This window comes from Macrosteles quadrilineatus, unplaced genomic scaffold (assembly GCF_028750875.1).
Source record: "Macrosteles quadrilineatus isolate MER2022 unplaced genomic scaffold, UCM_ALF_1.0 Scaffold_1__1_contigs__length_201487025, whole genome shotgun sequence".
Classification (NCBI taxonomy): domain Eukaryota; kingdom Metazoa; phylum Arthropoda; class Insecta; order Hemiptera; family Cicadellidae; genus Macrosteles; species Macrosteles quadrilineatus.
Window position 1 is genome coordinate 184,444,000 of NW_026542594.1, and position 15,968 is coordinate 184,459,967.

Genomic DNA, 15,968 nt, shown 5'->3' on the forward strand with positions numbered 1-15,968 from the left:
AAAGAATACGACTCTAAAATTCTTGTTGTTTCAAAACAAAAATACACAATAATAATTTTTGTTAGCAAATTTCCCATATAAGTAATAAGCTATTTTATATTGGTCACAACCTTCTAGTATAGCAAAATAATTAGAATCAAAAAAATCCGACCCTAAAGATTTGTAGTTAAAAAGACGTGTAATTGGTTATCCTGATTCAATGAGAAAATAATTGTTTTTGGAATAGTATTCACATTGTTGTAGTATAAAGATTAAAACAAAGGGCAATCTCAGTTTAAAAACTTAATTTAATGCTGTTTAACTGGTAATTGTATAATGATATAATTGATCAGTAACAGTAACTAATTATACGTTCTTATTTTAAAACAGTTTGACTAATTAAGAAGATAATATTTTCTACATACTTTAAAATCTACACAATAGCCTTGTTTTTCAACAAAAAAATTGAATGCTTCCAACTTGGTTAAGATATAAAAATATTACCTTAAAATATTCCAAAAATTGCAACCTATATGAGATAATGTAATAGGCCTACATTCAGTTAAGAAAGATTTTTTGAATCAATATAATGAGAAGACAATTAATTAATCGTACAATGTTACATTAAATTTAAGTAACAATAGTTTTAACTTGGACCAAAATCGACTAGCTTCGATTAGACAAACCCAAATAATCATGTTTCACTATAAAGTAACTGACACCTTAAAACCCAAAATAATAAAACACAAAATACTCTTTAAAATAAACAGTTAAAATCTTTAAAAACAGTTCCAAAAATAAAGTTTTTTATCTATGTGCTGGTGGATTGAAGTTAAGAATGTTCACCTTTTTTTAAGTCCGAGATTCACTGAACTTCAATGTTTTTGTTTGTAAATAATCTAACATAAAGGCTATCTATAGAAATATAAAATTTGTCTCTAAGAAATTTTAATTTTGGCGACAATGGTGCATTCACTGAACATTAACAATAATCGTTGGTTTGTTTATACATTTAAAATATTTAATATATAAGTGTTTGGTAGCTAGGATAAAGTTCTACATAAATTAAAATGAAGTAGAAATAAAAGTGTATCTGTACAAGTTAACTCAGAAAAAATGTCTTAATTAACTAAATAACATCGTTAATGCAACTTGTTTCTTCTTCTTTAACTCAAAACCACCAGTCCACGGTTATTTAAAATTAATTTGGTCATAACTTACTGACAATCTCAGACATTTGTTATGACACCCAAACTAAAAAAAAAACAAGCAACAAAAATCCTAATTTAACTAAGAGTTGATTTAGCACTAACGCAAATAGTTAAAAATTACCTACAAACATAACTTTCAGTAACCAAATCTGGCAATACAGGAACTTTAGAAAAGAAGGATTTGCGATTATGTTTAACATATGAAATTCTTTTTGACACATTTCTTACAACAGAAACATCGAGAGGATTAACAATCAGACCCGGGTACGGACAGACTAGCTCACTTAGCAAAATGCATAGCATTGTAGCAAGCTTGATAACGATACTTGGATAGAACCTTTTGAGGTTTACGACCCTAGATATAACCTGTGATAGTCGTTTGCTCCAAAAGCGGCATTACACTTCGGACATTTCCTCTGTCTAGTTTCATACCTCGTACGTAAACAATCGTAACAAAACACGTGGAAACACTTGCTCAGCACTGCGTCCTTTCGCTTCACTTTGCACGATGGACACGTTAGAGTCTCTTTGTATTCTCTTATTTCTTCCATCATCACTTCGTCCAAAGTCCCTGCCAGTTCTATCTTCTTCATCCGCTCCGTTTTCCTTCGTAACTGTACAATCTCCTCCTGAAGTCTCTTCGTCTTGTAAGCTTCCGCTTCCAAAGCACTCGTTTTCTCTGCCACTACCTGCTGTGCTTCTTTCATCTGGGCATGGTATTTTTCTGTAAAATATGACATATTGATGTAACCTTCGAAATGTTGAGTCAATCTGTCTTATCTCTTCTCTATCTTATCTAATTCTAAGCACTCTGCTATGCTACAACTTTAAATATAGAAAACTTAATTTTTTATAAACAACACACAAAAATAAATTAAACTCTTATTAAATTTATGATACCAGTTGCAGTTCAGAATGTAAATTAGCTTGAGTGTAAATGGTATCAGGTAATAATAATGACATCAAAAACCAAAACTTGCAAAATCTCCCATTCCGAAACTTTTGAATAACAAAACTAAAAATTTTTAAAAGTTCTTTTTGTTTTGAGATTTGAGATTCGGCTTTGGCACATAGCTTATGTGAACTACTTAATCAATCTACTTTCTGAAGATGTCCTACAATAAAGAAACGAAAAACCTTGTTAATCAGCCACACAGATTTTTCTTAACGACACTGGAAACTTGTTGATAGACCTATCACAAATAGAAAAGCTTCACAGAATTTCCCATCTCAACAACTGATGTACTACTCACCCAGATGCAGTTTGAGATCAGCCGCAGACTGCGCAGACTCTATAGCCTTGCGTTTATGCATCTCCATGGCCTGCTGTCTCAATGCCAGCTCCTTCTCCACGGTCGCCAGGGAGTTCTGCAATATCCTCTCCTTCTCCTCTAGCTTGCGTACAACTATGTTGGTCGCCTCCACTTGCATCGTCAATGTCGAAACCTGGCAATTCCAACCAAATTAATATTTATAGTGAACAAATTCAAGCCAGTGTTAGTAATCGATTAGTTTTTAAGATGTTGAACAGTTAAGTTAAGTTAAACAAGTGATAAGGTTGTAGACATTTAAGCGGTCTATTTTGAAAATAGAATAACTGTTACCTTAAGATTTGAGAACAAACAAATTAATTCAGTTAAAGCTGTTGAAATGAATGTATTGTATTGCAATAGACATTCTAATTTAGAATACTGAGGATAATTTTTTTTACAAATTTTTTTCCTTCAGGCTACATACTTCAACTATATATTTCAATTATTTCAGTGTCTTTTGTTGGGTAGAATCATTTTAATTTATTTAATATCCAACAATAAGCATAATAATTTTATCAACACTAATAGGGATGGACGGGATTGAATTTTTAGTTCGGGACGGGACGGGACGGGACGGGATTTTTATTTCCTTCCCGATTTTCGGGACGGGACAGGACGGGATTTTTTCTGTGCATAAAAAGAAAGTCTTGAGTATTGCAGTTACCAAAAAAGACATAAAAAATCAATTTTTACCGTTTGTGGTACTGATCTATAAAAACCAAAAAAATGGGTAACAATATACAGGTACCTATAGAAACTTGTGACTCACGGTGCGATCTTCAAAATGAACCGCGGTTACGGGGTGATCGTCGGTATGACTCGCGGTCATGGCATGATCGACGGTATGACTCGTCACGGTCAGGGCGCGATCGTCGGCATGACTCCGCGGTCACGGCGAGATTGTCGGTAGGACTCCACGGTCACGTCATGATCGTCGGTATGACTCCGCGGTCACGGGTTGATCGCCGGTATGCCTCACGGTCACGGAATGATCGTCGGCATGACTCCGCGGTCACGGCGCGATCGTCGGCATGACTCCGCGGTCACGGCGCGATCGTCGGCATGACTCCGCGGTCACGGCGCGATCGTCGGTAGGACTCCGCGGTTACGGGTGATCGCCGGTATGACTCGCGGTCACGTAGCGATCGTCGGTAGGACTCCGTGGTCACGGCGCGATGACTCCGCGGTCACGGCGCGATCGTCGGTAGGACTCCGTGGTCACGGCGCGATCGTCAGTAGGACTCCGCGGTCACGGCGCGATCGTTGGTAGGACTCCGCGGTCACGGCACGATCGTTGGTATGACTCGCGGTCACGGCGCGATCGTCGGTAGGACTCCGTGGTCACGGCGCGATCGTCAGTAGGACTCCGCGGTCACGGCGCGATCGTCGGCATGACTCCGCGGTCACGGCGAGATTGTCGGTAGGACTCCACGGTCACGTCATGATCGTCGGTATGACTCCGCGGTCACGGGTTGATCGCCGGTATGCCTCACGGTCACGGAATGATCGTCGGCATGACTCCGCGGTCACGGCGCGATCGTCGGCATGACTCCGCGGTCACGGCGCGATCGTCGGCATGACTCCGCGGTCACGGCGCGATCGTCGGTAGGACTCCGCGGTTACGGGTGATCGCCGGTATGACTCGCGGTCACGTAGCGATCGTCGGTAGGACTCCGTGGTCACGGCGCGATGACTCCGCGGTCACGGCGCGATCGTCGGTAGGACTCCGTGGTCACGGCGCGATCGTCAGTAGGACTCCGCGGTCACGGCGCGATCGTTGGTAGGACTCCGCGGTCACGGCACGATCGTTGGTATGACTCGCGGTCACGGCGCGATCGTCGGTAGGACTCCGTGGTCACGGCGCGATGACTCCGCGGTCACGGCGCGATCGTCGGTAGGACTCCGTGGTCACGGCGCGATCGTCAGTAGGACTCCGCGGTCACGGCGCGATCGTTGGTAGGACTCCGCGGTCACGGCACGATCGTTGGTATGACTCGCGGTCACGGCGCGATCGTCGGTAGGACTCCGCGGTTACGGCGCGATCGTTGGTAGGACTCCGCGGTCACGGCGCGATCGTCGGTATGACTCGTGGTCACGGCGCGATCGTCGGTATGACTCGTGGTCACGGCGCGATCGTCGGTAGGACTCCGCGGTCACGGCGCGATCGTCGAAATGACTTTGTCTCCTGCGTTCGCGGACCTATCGCTCGCAATAGCGGCGTCATCAGCACTCGCGAAGCGGCAAAGTCGCCGAAGATCGGACCAAATCCCGTCCCGAAAAATTCCCGAATCAAATGTGATCCCGTCCCGATAATCGGGAATATTTTTTTCTCGAAAAATTCCCGAAATTTTGGGACCCGTCCATCCCTAAACACTAACCATATAAGGTTATTCAAGAAGACTATCAATTGGGTATTAGGTATTATGTAGTACAATCAAAACATTAACAATACCAACTTGAGTATGTAGACTTAAACATAAGGATATTCCTACCTGCTCCTTGAGGACGTCCTTCTCCTCTCTCGCCAGTTTGTGCAGCTGGTTACTTTTGATCCTCTCAGTCATGAGTTTGAAGTTGGCATCGTCTTTCTCCCTCAACTGTTGTATTAGTCGACTGTTCTGCTCCTGCATGTCCTCGAATGCTTGTCCCGTCACTTCCATCTCATTCAGCAGCGCCTGTTCCTCCTGCCAGCACACTCCCTGTAGAGATTAACATTGGTAACATTCCCATCCTACCGCTAACTACTTCCCTCCCCTTAGAGATATTCTTGGCAACATTCCCGTCTTGCGACTAACTACTTCCATCCCCTTAGATATATTCTAGGCAACATTCCCGTCCTGTGACTAAATACTTTCCTCCCCTTGTATATATTCTTGGAAACATTCCTGTCCTGCAAATAACTACTTTCCTCCCCTTAGATATATTCTAGGCAACATTCCCGTCCTGCGGCTAACTACTTCTCTCCCCTTAGATATATTGTTGGCAAGTTTCTAATCCTATTGTTCGCTACTTCTCTTGGTACGAGATATTGCTGGCAATAGTGGCAATGTTTCCAACCTACCGCTAATCAACCTCTCCTTTAGAGATTATAATAGGTCATGTTCTCGTCCAACCGCCGACCAATCCCTCCCCTAGAGATTATCATTGGTCATATTTCCTTCCTTCTGCTAACTACCACCCTCCCTGTAACATTCCCTCCCACAACTCATTGTAATGATCAATTCCCAGGGATACCCAAGCAGGAAGGGGAAAGATACTATATGAAATATAATGTTACAAAAAAAGCAATTGAATTTCTTTCATCATCAAGGAATTACTAACATTCACCATTGAAACCTAATTAAGAACATTCTTTAGTATCTTTCCCATCCTCCCGGTAAACAGACAGTTGCTTCTCAGATGACATACAGGTCAAAAAGTATTATTAAAAAAAGTATGAGGTACGATCAAGTAGTTTTAGAATATATTGAAGACGTGTGTTTAGGACACCTAAAACATGTTTGAGAAAAAATAAGCAGCCTAGATACCTAATACACCAAACACAATTTATAACAAAAAAGACGAATAGCTCTTTTACAAAGTATGCAATCCATAAGGACACTCACATTTTTTATGTAACAACAAATCGACATGACGTGATTAACACCATTGGATAATTTACTTTAGGTCTAAAAAGTATTTGCACCAAATATATACATTTTTCACTGGATCAAATAGACAATAATGCCACATCTTTCACAAAATCTTATGTTTCAACAACATTGTACATAATTTTAATTTTTTTACAAACAATAAATCATTAACTTAGATTTAAGTACTCATTCTCACCTGTTTGTGAGTAGCAACTTGCTTTTGAAGCTGGTACGCTTGCTCCTCTAAATGCTTTATTTTTCTCAAGGCGTCCTCATCAGCGAGTTTCTTCCTTTCTTCTCTCTTACTTTCCTAATAATTAATAAATTAAATTATTCTCAAGTCATAATTAGACGTAGGATAACCAGAAGAAAAAAAACTAACATAATAAATAATCAGTTTTTTTATGATTAGATCTTAAAACATTACCGAATTAGCTACAAAAAAATAAACTTAACTAGCAAAGGCTTTTTTTGCATCAGCCCAGGATTGTTTAGCACATTACTTCAGGCTAGACCTTGGGGGTCAGCAAGTACTATCAATTAGATAAAATCCATTGGTGATTTGGCAGGATTTGAACCCAGGACCTCAGGGAACGCACTGTAACCACTACATCAGCTCGCTCCCGCCTTTATGGACATTGAACATAGCCAGACAGAGTGAATAAATGAATAACAAGATTAAATGCAGATATGTTGATAGTCATTTGACCACTTTGGTGATGGGAGGGCAGAGCACCAGGATCAAGTTTAACAGGAAGAGGCAGGGGGTGGGCAATGGGCCTCCCTCCTCTCCCAAGACCCAAAAGGGTCGTGTGAACAAACTTTTGAAAAGACAAGTGCATATTATTTATGGTCTTGCAGAAGGCGTTTACAAAGATATGCTATAGAAAATTTACAATTTTGATATGTGAAGTTAAAGGTTTCACGGTGACTAATGAAGAAGTAAAAAGATTATTCAGCATACAATGTGGTTAGTTTTGCCATGACAGCAGACAATGTTTACAATTTTGCTGTGACCACTAACGATGATTTAACAATTGGATTTTTCGTGCGCTAACAGAGTTTCATGAGTGTTTAGGCAAGCAAATACAGTACATCACTGGGTGTCTACCCCGTATACAATTTAATTAAATTCTGGTTTTCCCGGCAACATTTTAAAACTCACACATAATTTCAATTTTTTTCCCAGTACAAAGAATGTAATCACAATTCCCATGATCTCCGGTCTGTGGCCATCCTGAATTTTACACGATTGTGAGTTTAAAATGACTAAAACTGCTAAGTTTACCAGACTAATTCCATGCGTAAAAGTCCATCTAAACAGAGTAGTGGCAAAAAATATTATTGATGGGATATTAGCCTTTGCAGGGTTGGTACTGATTTTGGAAAATGAAATTCCCTGACTTTTCCAGGTTTTCCAGACTGATATTATACTTTTTCCAGGTATACCGTAAGGCAATATCGAATAGTCAGAATTAAGAATTATTAGAAAAAATGTAGACCTAAATAGTTTACTCATAAAACCAATAAGAAAAGAATTAAACATCTGGAATCTGGAAAAGTAAGAGTACCAACTAACTTAACCTCACACTTTATGTTCTACTTGGCCTTGACTTGAGACTGGCAGATAGACGATACGGTGCTTCTGATACTGATATATATCGATATTTTGCTTGCGATATCATCGGTTTATATCGGAAGAAACATGTGATATTGGAAAAATAACTACCATGCTTGTACCGGAGACAAAAAGTAGTATCAAACTAAACTATTAAATGTTTCAACTAACAGGATAAATTTTTTTTTATAAACTCCTACAAGTGCAGTTTTTTTTAGTTTATTAAAGGTTGAATCAGTATTGAACCATCGGTGGTCGGTGTTTATGTATGTATGTAAATAAATGGAGCAATTGAGTCGGAGATTCAAATTTAATACGATTATGATATTAAAATATATATCATAGATTATGTTAGATTATAGATTGTAGAATATGGATGACTGATTAACTCGTTTCCCCACGCAGGCTTTGCCTATGTGGGGAGGATCCATTTTTGTTAGAATTACTGTTGTATATTTTGATTCATGGAATAAATGATGTTTGATTTGATTTGATTTGATAAATTCAATGAGGAATTGTATTTCAGTATCGTATTGAAATTGAAACGATGAATGTAGGCCTATCCTTCCGCGCATCACGGTACTAACTAGCTGAGCTCGTTGCGTTAAATTAAAGCCGGTAATCAGAGGGTGATGATAGAATGTCTGTCTATGTTCAATGGTTTTTATATCGATGGTAGGTTCACCATGTTTTTGTCAAACTTTGATGTTTTTGACCCAAGTATTGAGATATAGATGCAAAATGTAGCGTATCTGTAAAAAAATGTAGTCTTTCAAGAGAAATTCCAGATTTTTTCCAAAATTCCCTGACTTTTCCAGACCAACAAAATTCCCTGACTTTTCCAGGTTTTCCCTGACCGTACCAACCCCGCAACCCTGCTTTGCCTTTGCTCGAATAACCAAGTCCCCTACTCTAACCTAACTATTAGAACGTCCTTGACCACTCACCTGAAGTTTCTTGAGCTGCTGACGAGTTTCCTCGAGTTCCGCTCTCATCTTCTTCTCCGACGCCATGAGCTGCACTTTGTCCCTCTGCTCCTTGCTGGCTCCTTTGTACATGTCCAACAACAGTTTCATCTCCTTCTGGTCATTCAGAGCTTTCCTAGAAAACACAAACGCTTGATTATCACTTGCACTAACTTCAATTATATCCTGAAGTACAATTTAAATCCCGCTCTAAAACTGAAAAAGGAAAAGAAACCTTCAGTACTGGTAGTGTAGTTTGGCAGCAAAGCAGGACACTGAACATACCTATTGATACTTCAAAAAGTTGACACCCTTAGACAGATGCAGGAGTTAGTAATACCACTTGTAAATGGTGGAAGTAAATATCAGATTTAATTCTGGAATACATTGATATGTTCAGTTTGAATTTATAATTGATAGGAATTAAATTTCAGGTACATTTTTTTATTCCACATACCTCAGATCCTTTTTTTATCATGCAATTACCCAACTGCAAAATTTTTAAGCAGTACATTGGTAATTTTCAGATTTGCGCAGTGTTTGTCATCATAGGTATTGGAACTTGTTTCCTCTCATTTAGTTCATTCAGAGCTTTCCGACCCAGCAAAACCCCAATCGTTGCTGACATCAAAATTAGTAATAGCCTACATACTGAAGATACATTGCACTGAGTTTAAAAACCCAAAATACCTTTTTTAAATTCCACATACCTCAGAACCTTTTTTTATCATACAACTACTCCACTGCAAAAGTTAAAAGCAGTACATTGGTAATTTTCAGATTTGCGCAGTGTTTGTCATCATAGGTATTGGAACTTGTTTCCTCTCCTTAAGTTCATTCAGAGCTTTCCGACCCAGCAAAAACCCGCTATTGTTACAGACATCAAAATTAGTAATAGCCTACATACTGAAGATACATTTCATTGAGCTTAAAAATCTAAGATACCTACAGCAGCTAGTTTTTTTTTAATTCCACATACCTCAGAACCTTTTTTTATCATGCAATTACCCAACTGCAAAAGTTAAAAGCAGTACATTGGTAATTTTCAGATTTGCGCAGTGTTTGTCATCATAGGTATTGGAACTTGTTTCCTCTCATTTAGTTAATTTGGTTTCTTGTTCATTCAGGATGTCCAACCTGACAAAAACCCGTAATCGTTGCTGACATAAAAATTTCAGCTTTTGCTGAGTTTAAAAACCCAGGATACAACCTTTGGACTCATTCCTGTTTAGGTAAGCCTACTATCCTTATAAAACTAAAGTTGTCTTTCAGTTTGAGTTGGTTAAAAAGTTGGCATATTCAACAAAAATCTGTAATTTTACTATACTCAGCGCTTTTTTAAGGTTATTTAGTCCATTTTAAAGTTAAATAAACAATGTTCATTTCCATTTTAAATGTTTAAAGGCACTTAACATTAAAAAAATTATATGTTTGAAAGTAAAGTATACAAAATTCTCACTTCAACTGAGCCTTAAGGTCCCGCACCATCTCAGAATCGGGCATTTTTCCACGATGTTGTTCCCTGTGTTGTTCCTTCTTCACCTCACGCTTGGTCCCCGGAGTAGCTGCACCCCCCGGCGCACCTGGTGTAGCCCCGGCAGCCCCGTCCTTCTCCTTCTTGATGGTAGGAGACGTCAGTTGGCTGTCCTTGTCTACCTCCGAGGTAGAAGTACCATCGACCTAAAAAACAGGATTTTGATAAGCAACTACTATTCCCAGAATATATCTGAACAAGGATTTAAACACAAGAATCGTTTGAATGTTTTTCTACTCCTACAAGACCTCATTATTTTTCTTATATTGTATTTACAATTTAGTATTTTAAAAAACATTCCATACAGGGGTTTTTTTGTGCTAAGCAAGGGTCAGGGTACCTAAACAAAAAATAAAAATATTGTTTTATAGTACGTCACAACCACTGAAGTGTGTATGGAATGGCCCAAGAGAAATATGAATCAACATAGATTTGGAACATGACTTTTTAAGTTACAATCTTAAAATAGCCTACAGAAGTCCCTTCAATACCTAATCTTACTCTGTTAAAAACCAAGATACCTCAGAATCTTTTTTTATCACAGTATTACCAGCTCTGCTCAACTGTCTTAAGGTGAACAATGGTAATTTTCAGCTTCACAATAATAGGCATCATAGGTATTGGCTTAGTATTAATCCGGTTGCTTATAGAGTTTACTTGAAAACGGCTAAATCCCATTTATGTTAGATTAGAAAGGCATGTTGACTGAGAATTAATGAGACAAAGGACAGGATAAGCAGATAGTTGAGAGTCACATTCCTCTCAAATCTCAATGTTAAGAATGGGGCCAGTGGTCTCAAAATATTCAGCGTTTCCTTTCTGTTACTACTTTATTAAGTTAAGTGTGATGCCTTCAATTTTTAAGGTAAGTCTGCTTATCCTGTCCTTTGTCAGCACTGAACAATCAATCTCACCATTTATAATCATTTTAAACTTTAGTTGGTTAAACCAAAACATTTTTAGAAGGTGTGTCTTTTTATTAATGCATTGAGAGACCAAATTGTGTGTCTTTTTATTAATGCATTGAGAGACCAAATTAGTGAATTTGAGACAGCAAAAAGTTTCAGGATTTGGCACCAATCGTTCATAGTGACAATAATATACTTGATTAGTAGCTAGAGAAGGTAATTTAAAGTCTGTAATTTAATTATTAGGTAGCCTAAAATTAAGATTTTTATAAATTTTTATTCTAAAGGGAATTGAGATGAATTAGACTACTGAAGTGTCTGAAATGTTGAGGGGTAAATGATGATAGAAAAGAGAGTCAAATTTTTGAATAACCACTGAATATTAATTGTGGAAACTTTATAACTAACAAGATTGACTGGCAAGGGTTCGAAACACCAGGTCTCTTTGGGACGGGTGGCATCGTCCTGTAATCCAGCTACTAGGAGGTTGCGAATTGTGGATATTTATAGGAATGCACTGTGGATGCGATACTCCCCGCTGTGGATTAACGTCCGCACGGGTGAGTAGTACGACTATCTGCAGTACTATCCTGATAATTAGACCAATTCGTATATATCAAAGGCAAAAATGTGGTTCGATTTCCACTATAAACTGTAGGTCCCTTAGTTGCCATTAGCTGTTTGGGCTATTAATTAACAGCTGTGTCTAAGGAATATGTCGGCCTTAGTCACTAACAAGACTACAAGATCGTGCCACTCATCCTACACTCATCTCCATTCATACTTGGCTGAAAATACCTACTTTGTATGGTCGCCATTTCATTGCAAAGTATCAAAAGTAACTGTTGCAAGATTGATTCAAACAATTTGGAGCACTAATGTCAGGAAAATCTACGATATTAACTATCTTCAGGCTAACTGTGTGTCAATTATTGACACAAGTTTGCTTGCCAGATAAAATGTTCTTCTGTTTGCTAGATGGAAATAAGGACTTAAAGCTGAAGTTTCTAGCCTATCAGAAGGGGGATCAAGGCATCATATAGCAAATTTAGTGTTCAACAGGATTTGAACTCAAGACTTTAAGAAACAAGTCCACTTAAAGAGTCCTTGGAGGCTAGCGGCCATCTTGGATGATTTCAAACCGCTTCTGAAGAGTTATTTACCATCCCAAAATATTTTTTCAAATACAAAGTCATTGTAATTTAAATATCTAGGGCACTGTGAGATCAGACATTTTCTTTGTAATTTTTTAATTATTTTTCAAAGGAGTCCAAGTAAGCTAATGACCATCTTGAATTTACCCGTCATTGTAATTTATATAATATCTAGGGTAATGTGAGATTAGAAATTTTCCTTGTAGTTTTATCTTATTGTTTTTCAAATGAGTCCATGGAGGCTGACGGCCATCTTGGATTTGCCCACCATAAGGGCAATGCTAATTAAAAAAAAACGCTCAAAAGTTATTTACCATCTCAAAATATTTCTTTCAAATGAAACCAAAGGGATTGTAATTAAAATCCAGGGCACTGTGAGAGCAGAAATTTTCTTTGTAGTTTAGTAATTTTTGTATGAGTTAAAACGTCTCCAAAGGCCCAAACACTTTGTGAGGCTCCAAGGACTCTTGACCAGCCAAGCCTCTTACAAAAGTATCATCCGTTGTAGTCTGGGCGTCGACCCATTGTAATTAACGATGACCTGGAAATTTGGGTGGACAAAGGTTTTTTGACTGATTCTGACTCAGTTTTTTGCGCTGATTACGAATATGCCGGGTGCCACCTTGGCACCCTTGGGCAAACGCCGCCATATTGGAAAAATGGCGGCCAAAACTGGTTTTTCGTTAAATACTCGAAAACGGTTAGTTTTAGAGATATTTATGTGGAGACATAAAATGTAGAGCGTAAAAAACTACACAGAAATGATATCAACACTTTTTTTGGTAAACCTCACGGTTTTATTACAATTTTGTGAAATTGAAGTTATTATTAACATAAAGTTGTAATTTAGTGCCAATACCTATGACATATTACATTCATTCTTCAAACAACATAATTATATTATGCATTACACATTTGTACAAGAAACCTTTGATTAAAATAATTGTTAGTTTCATCTAACATCCCTCAGTTACCCACCCCGTGGCCATTATGCTATTTCTGTATGCGAGTCTTTGGCGGGCTCGGTGGCGCGCTCAGCCTTCAATAAAGTTTCAAATACAGTTGTGATAGTTGCTTGTAAGTGGTGTACAAGTGATATGTAGTTGGATACTTTGGTTGGAAATTACTAAGGTAAATTATCTTAAAATTCGATTTTTATGTTATTGCATTATGTCATTGATTTAACCTGCTTATAAATACCTGCCAACTACATATGCTATTCTAGCTATAGGACTAGATAAATACGATGATACTACTACATAATTTTTACTCTGTTGGGTATTTAATTGACAAGCTGTAATACTAGTTAGTACAAGGTTCTATTATAATATATTATGTATCAATATCGGCCTATACATTAAATTGGCAAATAAAAATTTATCGAATATTAGAACGAATGATTTTCTATTTAAAAGTTTACATAAAAAAAAATATATATATATATACATGGTGTGGCAAAACTTTACCTTGCTCTTCCCCCCAAATACCACCACCCTGACGAAAAAAACCCAGATCCGGCACAGTATATGTTTGTGGAACGTCTTTATAAAGTTAATGAAGATTCCAATTGATGTGTTTTGTTCTAGATTGGAACAATGAATTGAATACGATAATGACGGAAAATAGAAGTGTATTAGGGGATTAAAACTTACCTCAAAGGGAAAGGAATATTCTTGCTTTTTAACTGCGGAAAAAATGGACAGTTAATAAGTGGAGGCCCTGTAAGAGTCGGATCAGTTAAATCAGCAAGTATTGAACTACAAGATGAGTTGTTCATATACCTGGATGAAAATTTACTCAATTATTTTCATAAATCTTGTGTGTCCTCTTCCTCATAGAAATCAAAGACCCACATTCAGCGTGCATTTAAAACATTAGCCCGTCCGTAGTTCCTCCCCACCCAAGCGTTTGAAAAGATCAGATATTCATAGCTTTGAGTTTAGACTAAATTGCCTGTACTGTGGTGAAAAATGTTAGAAAATTGATCTAAAACATCCCGACCGATGGCAACCATATTCCCAAATCCGAACTGTTGATAGACCGAACAAGCCCACTCTACAACAATTAATTTTAGAAAAATTTGAGTTAAGGCAAGATGAGTTTTCTAATAAATTCAAGTTAGAATCAATGGCGTAATTGGAGATCTACATGCAGCCGATGCACGTTATCATAGGGATAGTCATAATGTTCTTTTGCACCAAAAACAAAGACCTATAAATTACACAAACACAAATCTTGGTAGTGAAGATACTATTTTGAAATCAATTATTAGTATAATGAATGAAAGAAGACCCATCACGCGTTTCGAACTCAATAGAGCTGTTTGAGTTTTATAAATCCCAGGGTGGGTCAAACATAATACGTAAAACTCTGGTAAAAAAAATAACAGACATAGTAGGACCTAGCTTGATTGTGTTATCTTCTTCTGGAAATACTAAAATAGTTGCGTTTAGAAATCAAATGCCATTTGCGATGAAACTGGCATTATCTGATGAAGATGAAGAATGTAGTTTTGGAAAAGTAAAAAAGAAAATTGAATCAGAAACTACATCACGCACAGTTAACAGAGACAACTATGAAACCAAATTGAATCATGAAAGCCTTGAATCTAATATCAGCAAGATATTGTTGCTATTTTTAAAAGAGCTTGTACTGGTCTACCTTCCTTGATATAGGTAACATTGTTACTTCGATAATGACTAAACAAAACACCACAATTAAAATAGCATTATCATTACTGCTAAATAAGAAGAAACCGATCAATGAACTACCTACACAAATTTGGTGTAACCTGTATATACAGTAATGCTCGGCGGTTTAAAGCATCAGCAGCTGTTGCAGCTACTAAAAATCCAATGTTAAGCGGTATAAGAGACAGCAAAGATGGATTTATACAAGCTGTAAGTGACAAATTCGATACATTCTTATCTACATAGAATTGCTTAATGCTTACGTCAAACCCACAGCATGCCTTTACTTATGACTCAAGCTAAAACCTCGAGCGACTTCTCAGTTATATGCAATAACTCCATTATTTACATTACTTAAATATAAATCTGTAACTTTACCAGTATTTTTATTTTTTCATCACACCAACAAGTGCTATTGTTGCTTAAAATAAACCGGGAGATTCTCACTGCACCTACAGATTGGGGAATACGAGAATGTTCAGTGTAAAGGGGCGAGTGTGATGTGTGGGGAGGGGGGGGGGGTTGAAGGCACTAATAACAATTATTTTTTACAAAGGTTACTTGTACAAATGTGGAATGCATAATATAATTATGTTTTTTGAACAATGAATGTAATATGTCCATAGGTATTGGCACTAAATTACAACTTTATGTTAATAATAACTTCAATTTCACAAAATTGTGCTAAAACCGTGAGGTTTACAAAAAAAAGTGTTGATATCATTTCTGTGTAGTTTTTTACGCTCTACATTTTATGTCTCCACATAAATATCTCTAAAACTAACCGTTTTCGAGTATTAATCGAAAAACCAGTTTTGGCCGCCATTTTTCCAATATGGCGGCGTTTGCCCAAGGGTGCCAAGGTGGCACCCGGCATATTCGTAATCAGCGCAAAAAACTGAGTCAGAATCAGTCAAAAAACCTTTGTCCACCCAAATTTCCAGGTCCCCCTAGCTGACGCCCA

The 15,968-nt window shown here is 37.8% G+C and overlaps 1 protein-coding gene across 4 annotated transcripts in view; it reads right to left on the reverse strand.

The window, feature by feature from the left end:
• Positions 1-267: 267 nt before the first annotated feature.
• Positions 268-15,968, reverse strand: part of LOC128991524 (E3 ubiquitin-protein ligase Bre1) — a 50,896-nt gene continuing 35,195 nt past the window's right edge. For 2 of the 4 annotated variants that reach the window (XM_054414504.1, XM_054414487.1), the window contains 6 exons: positions 10,178-10,398; positions 8,701-8,854; positions 6,332-6,445; positions 4,996-5,187; positions 2,444-2,636; positions 268-1,914 (listed from right to left, as the gene is read on the reverse strand). In XM_054414504.1, the coding sequence (XP_054270479.1) occupies positions 1,538-1,914; positions 2,444-2,636; positions 4,996-5,187; positions 6,332-6,445; positions 8,701-8,854; positions 10,178-10,398 (1,251 nt within the window). In that variant the 3' untranslated portion in view covers positions 268-1,537. Of the gene's footprint in view, positions 1,915-2,443; positions 2,637-4,995; positions 5,203-6,331; positions 6,446-8,700; positions 8,855-10,177; positions 10,399-15,968 lie in introns of all 4 variants that reach the window. The other 2 variants (XM_054414496.1, XM_054414477.1) reach the window with 1 other exon arrangement.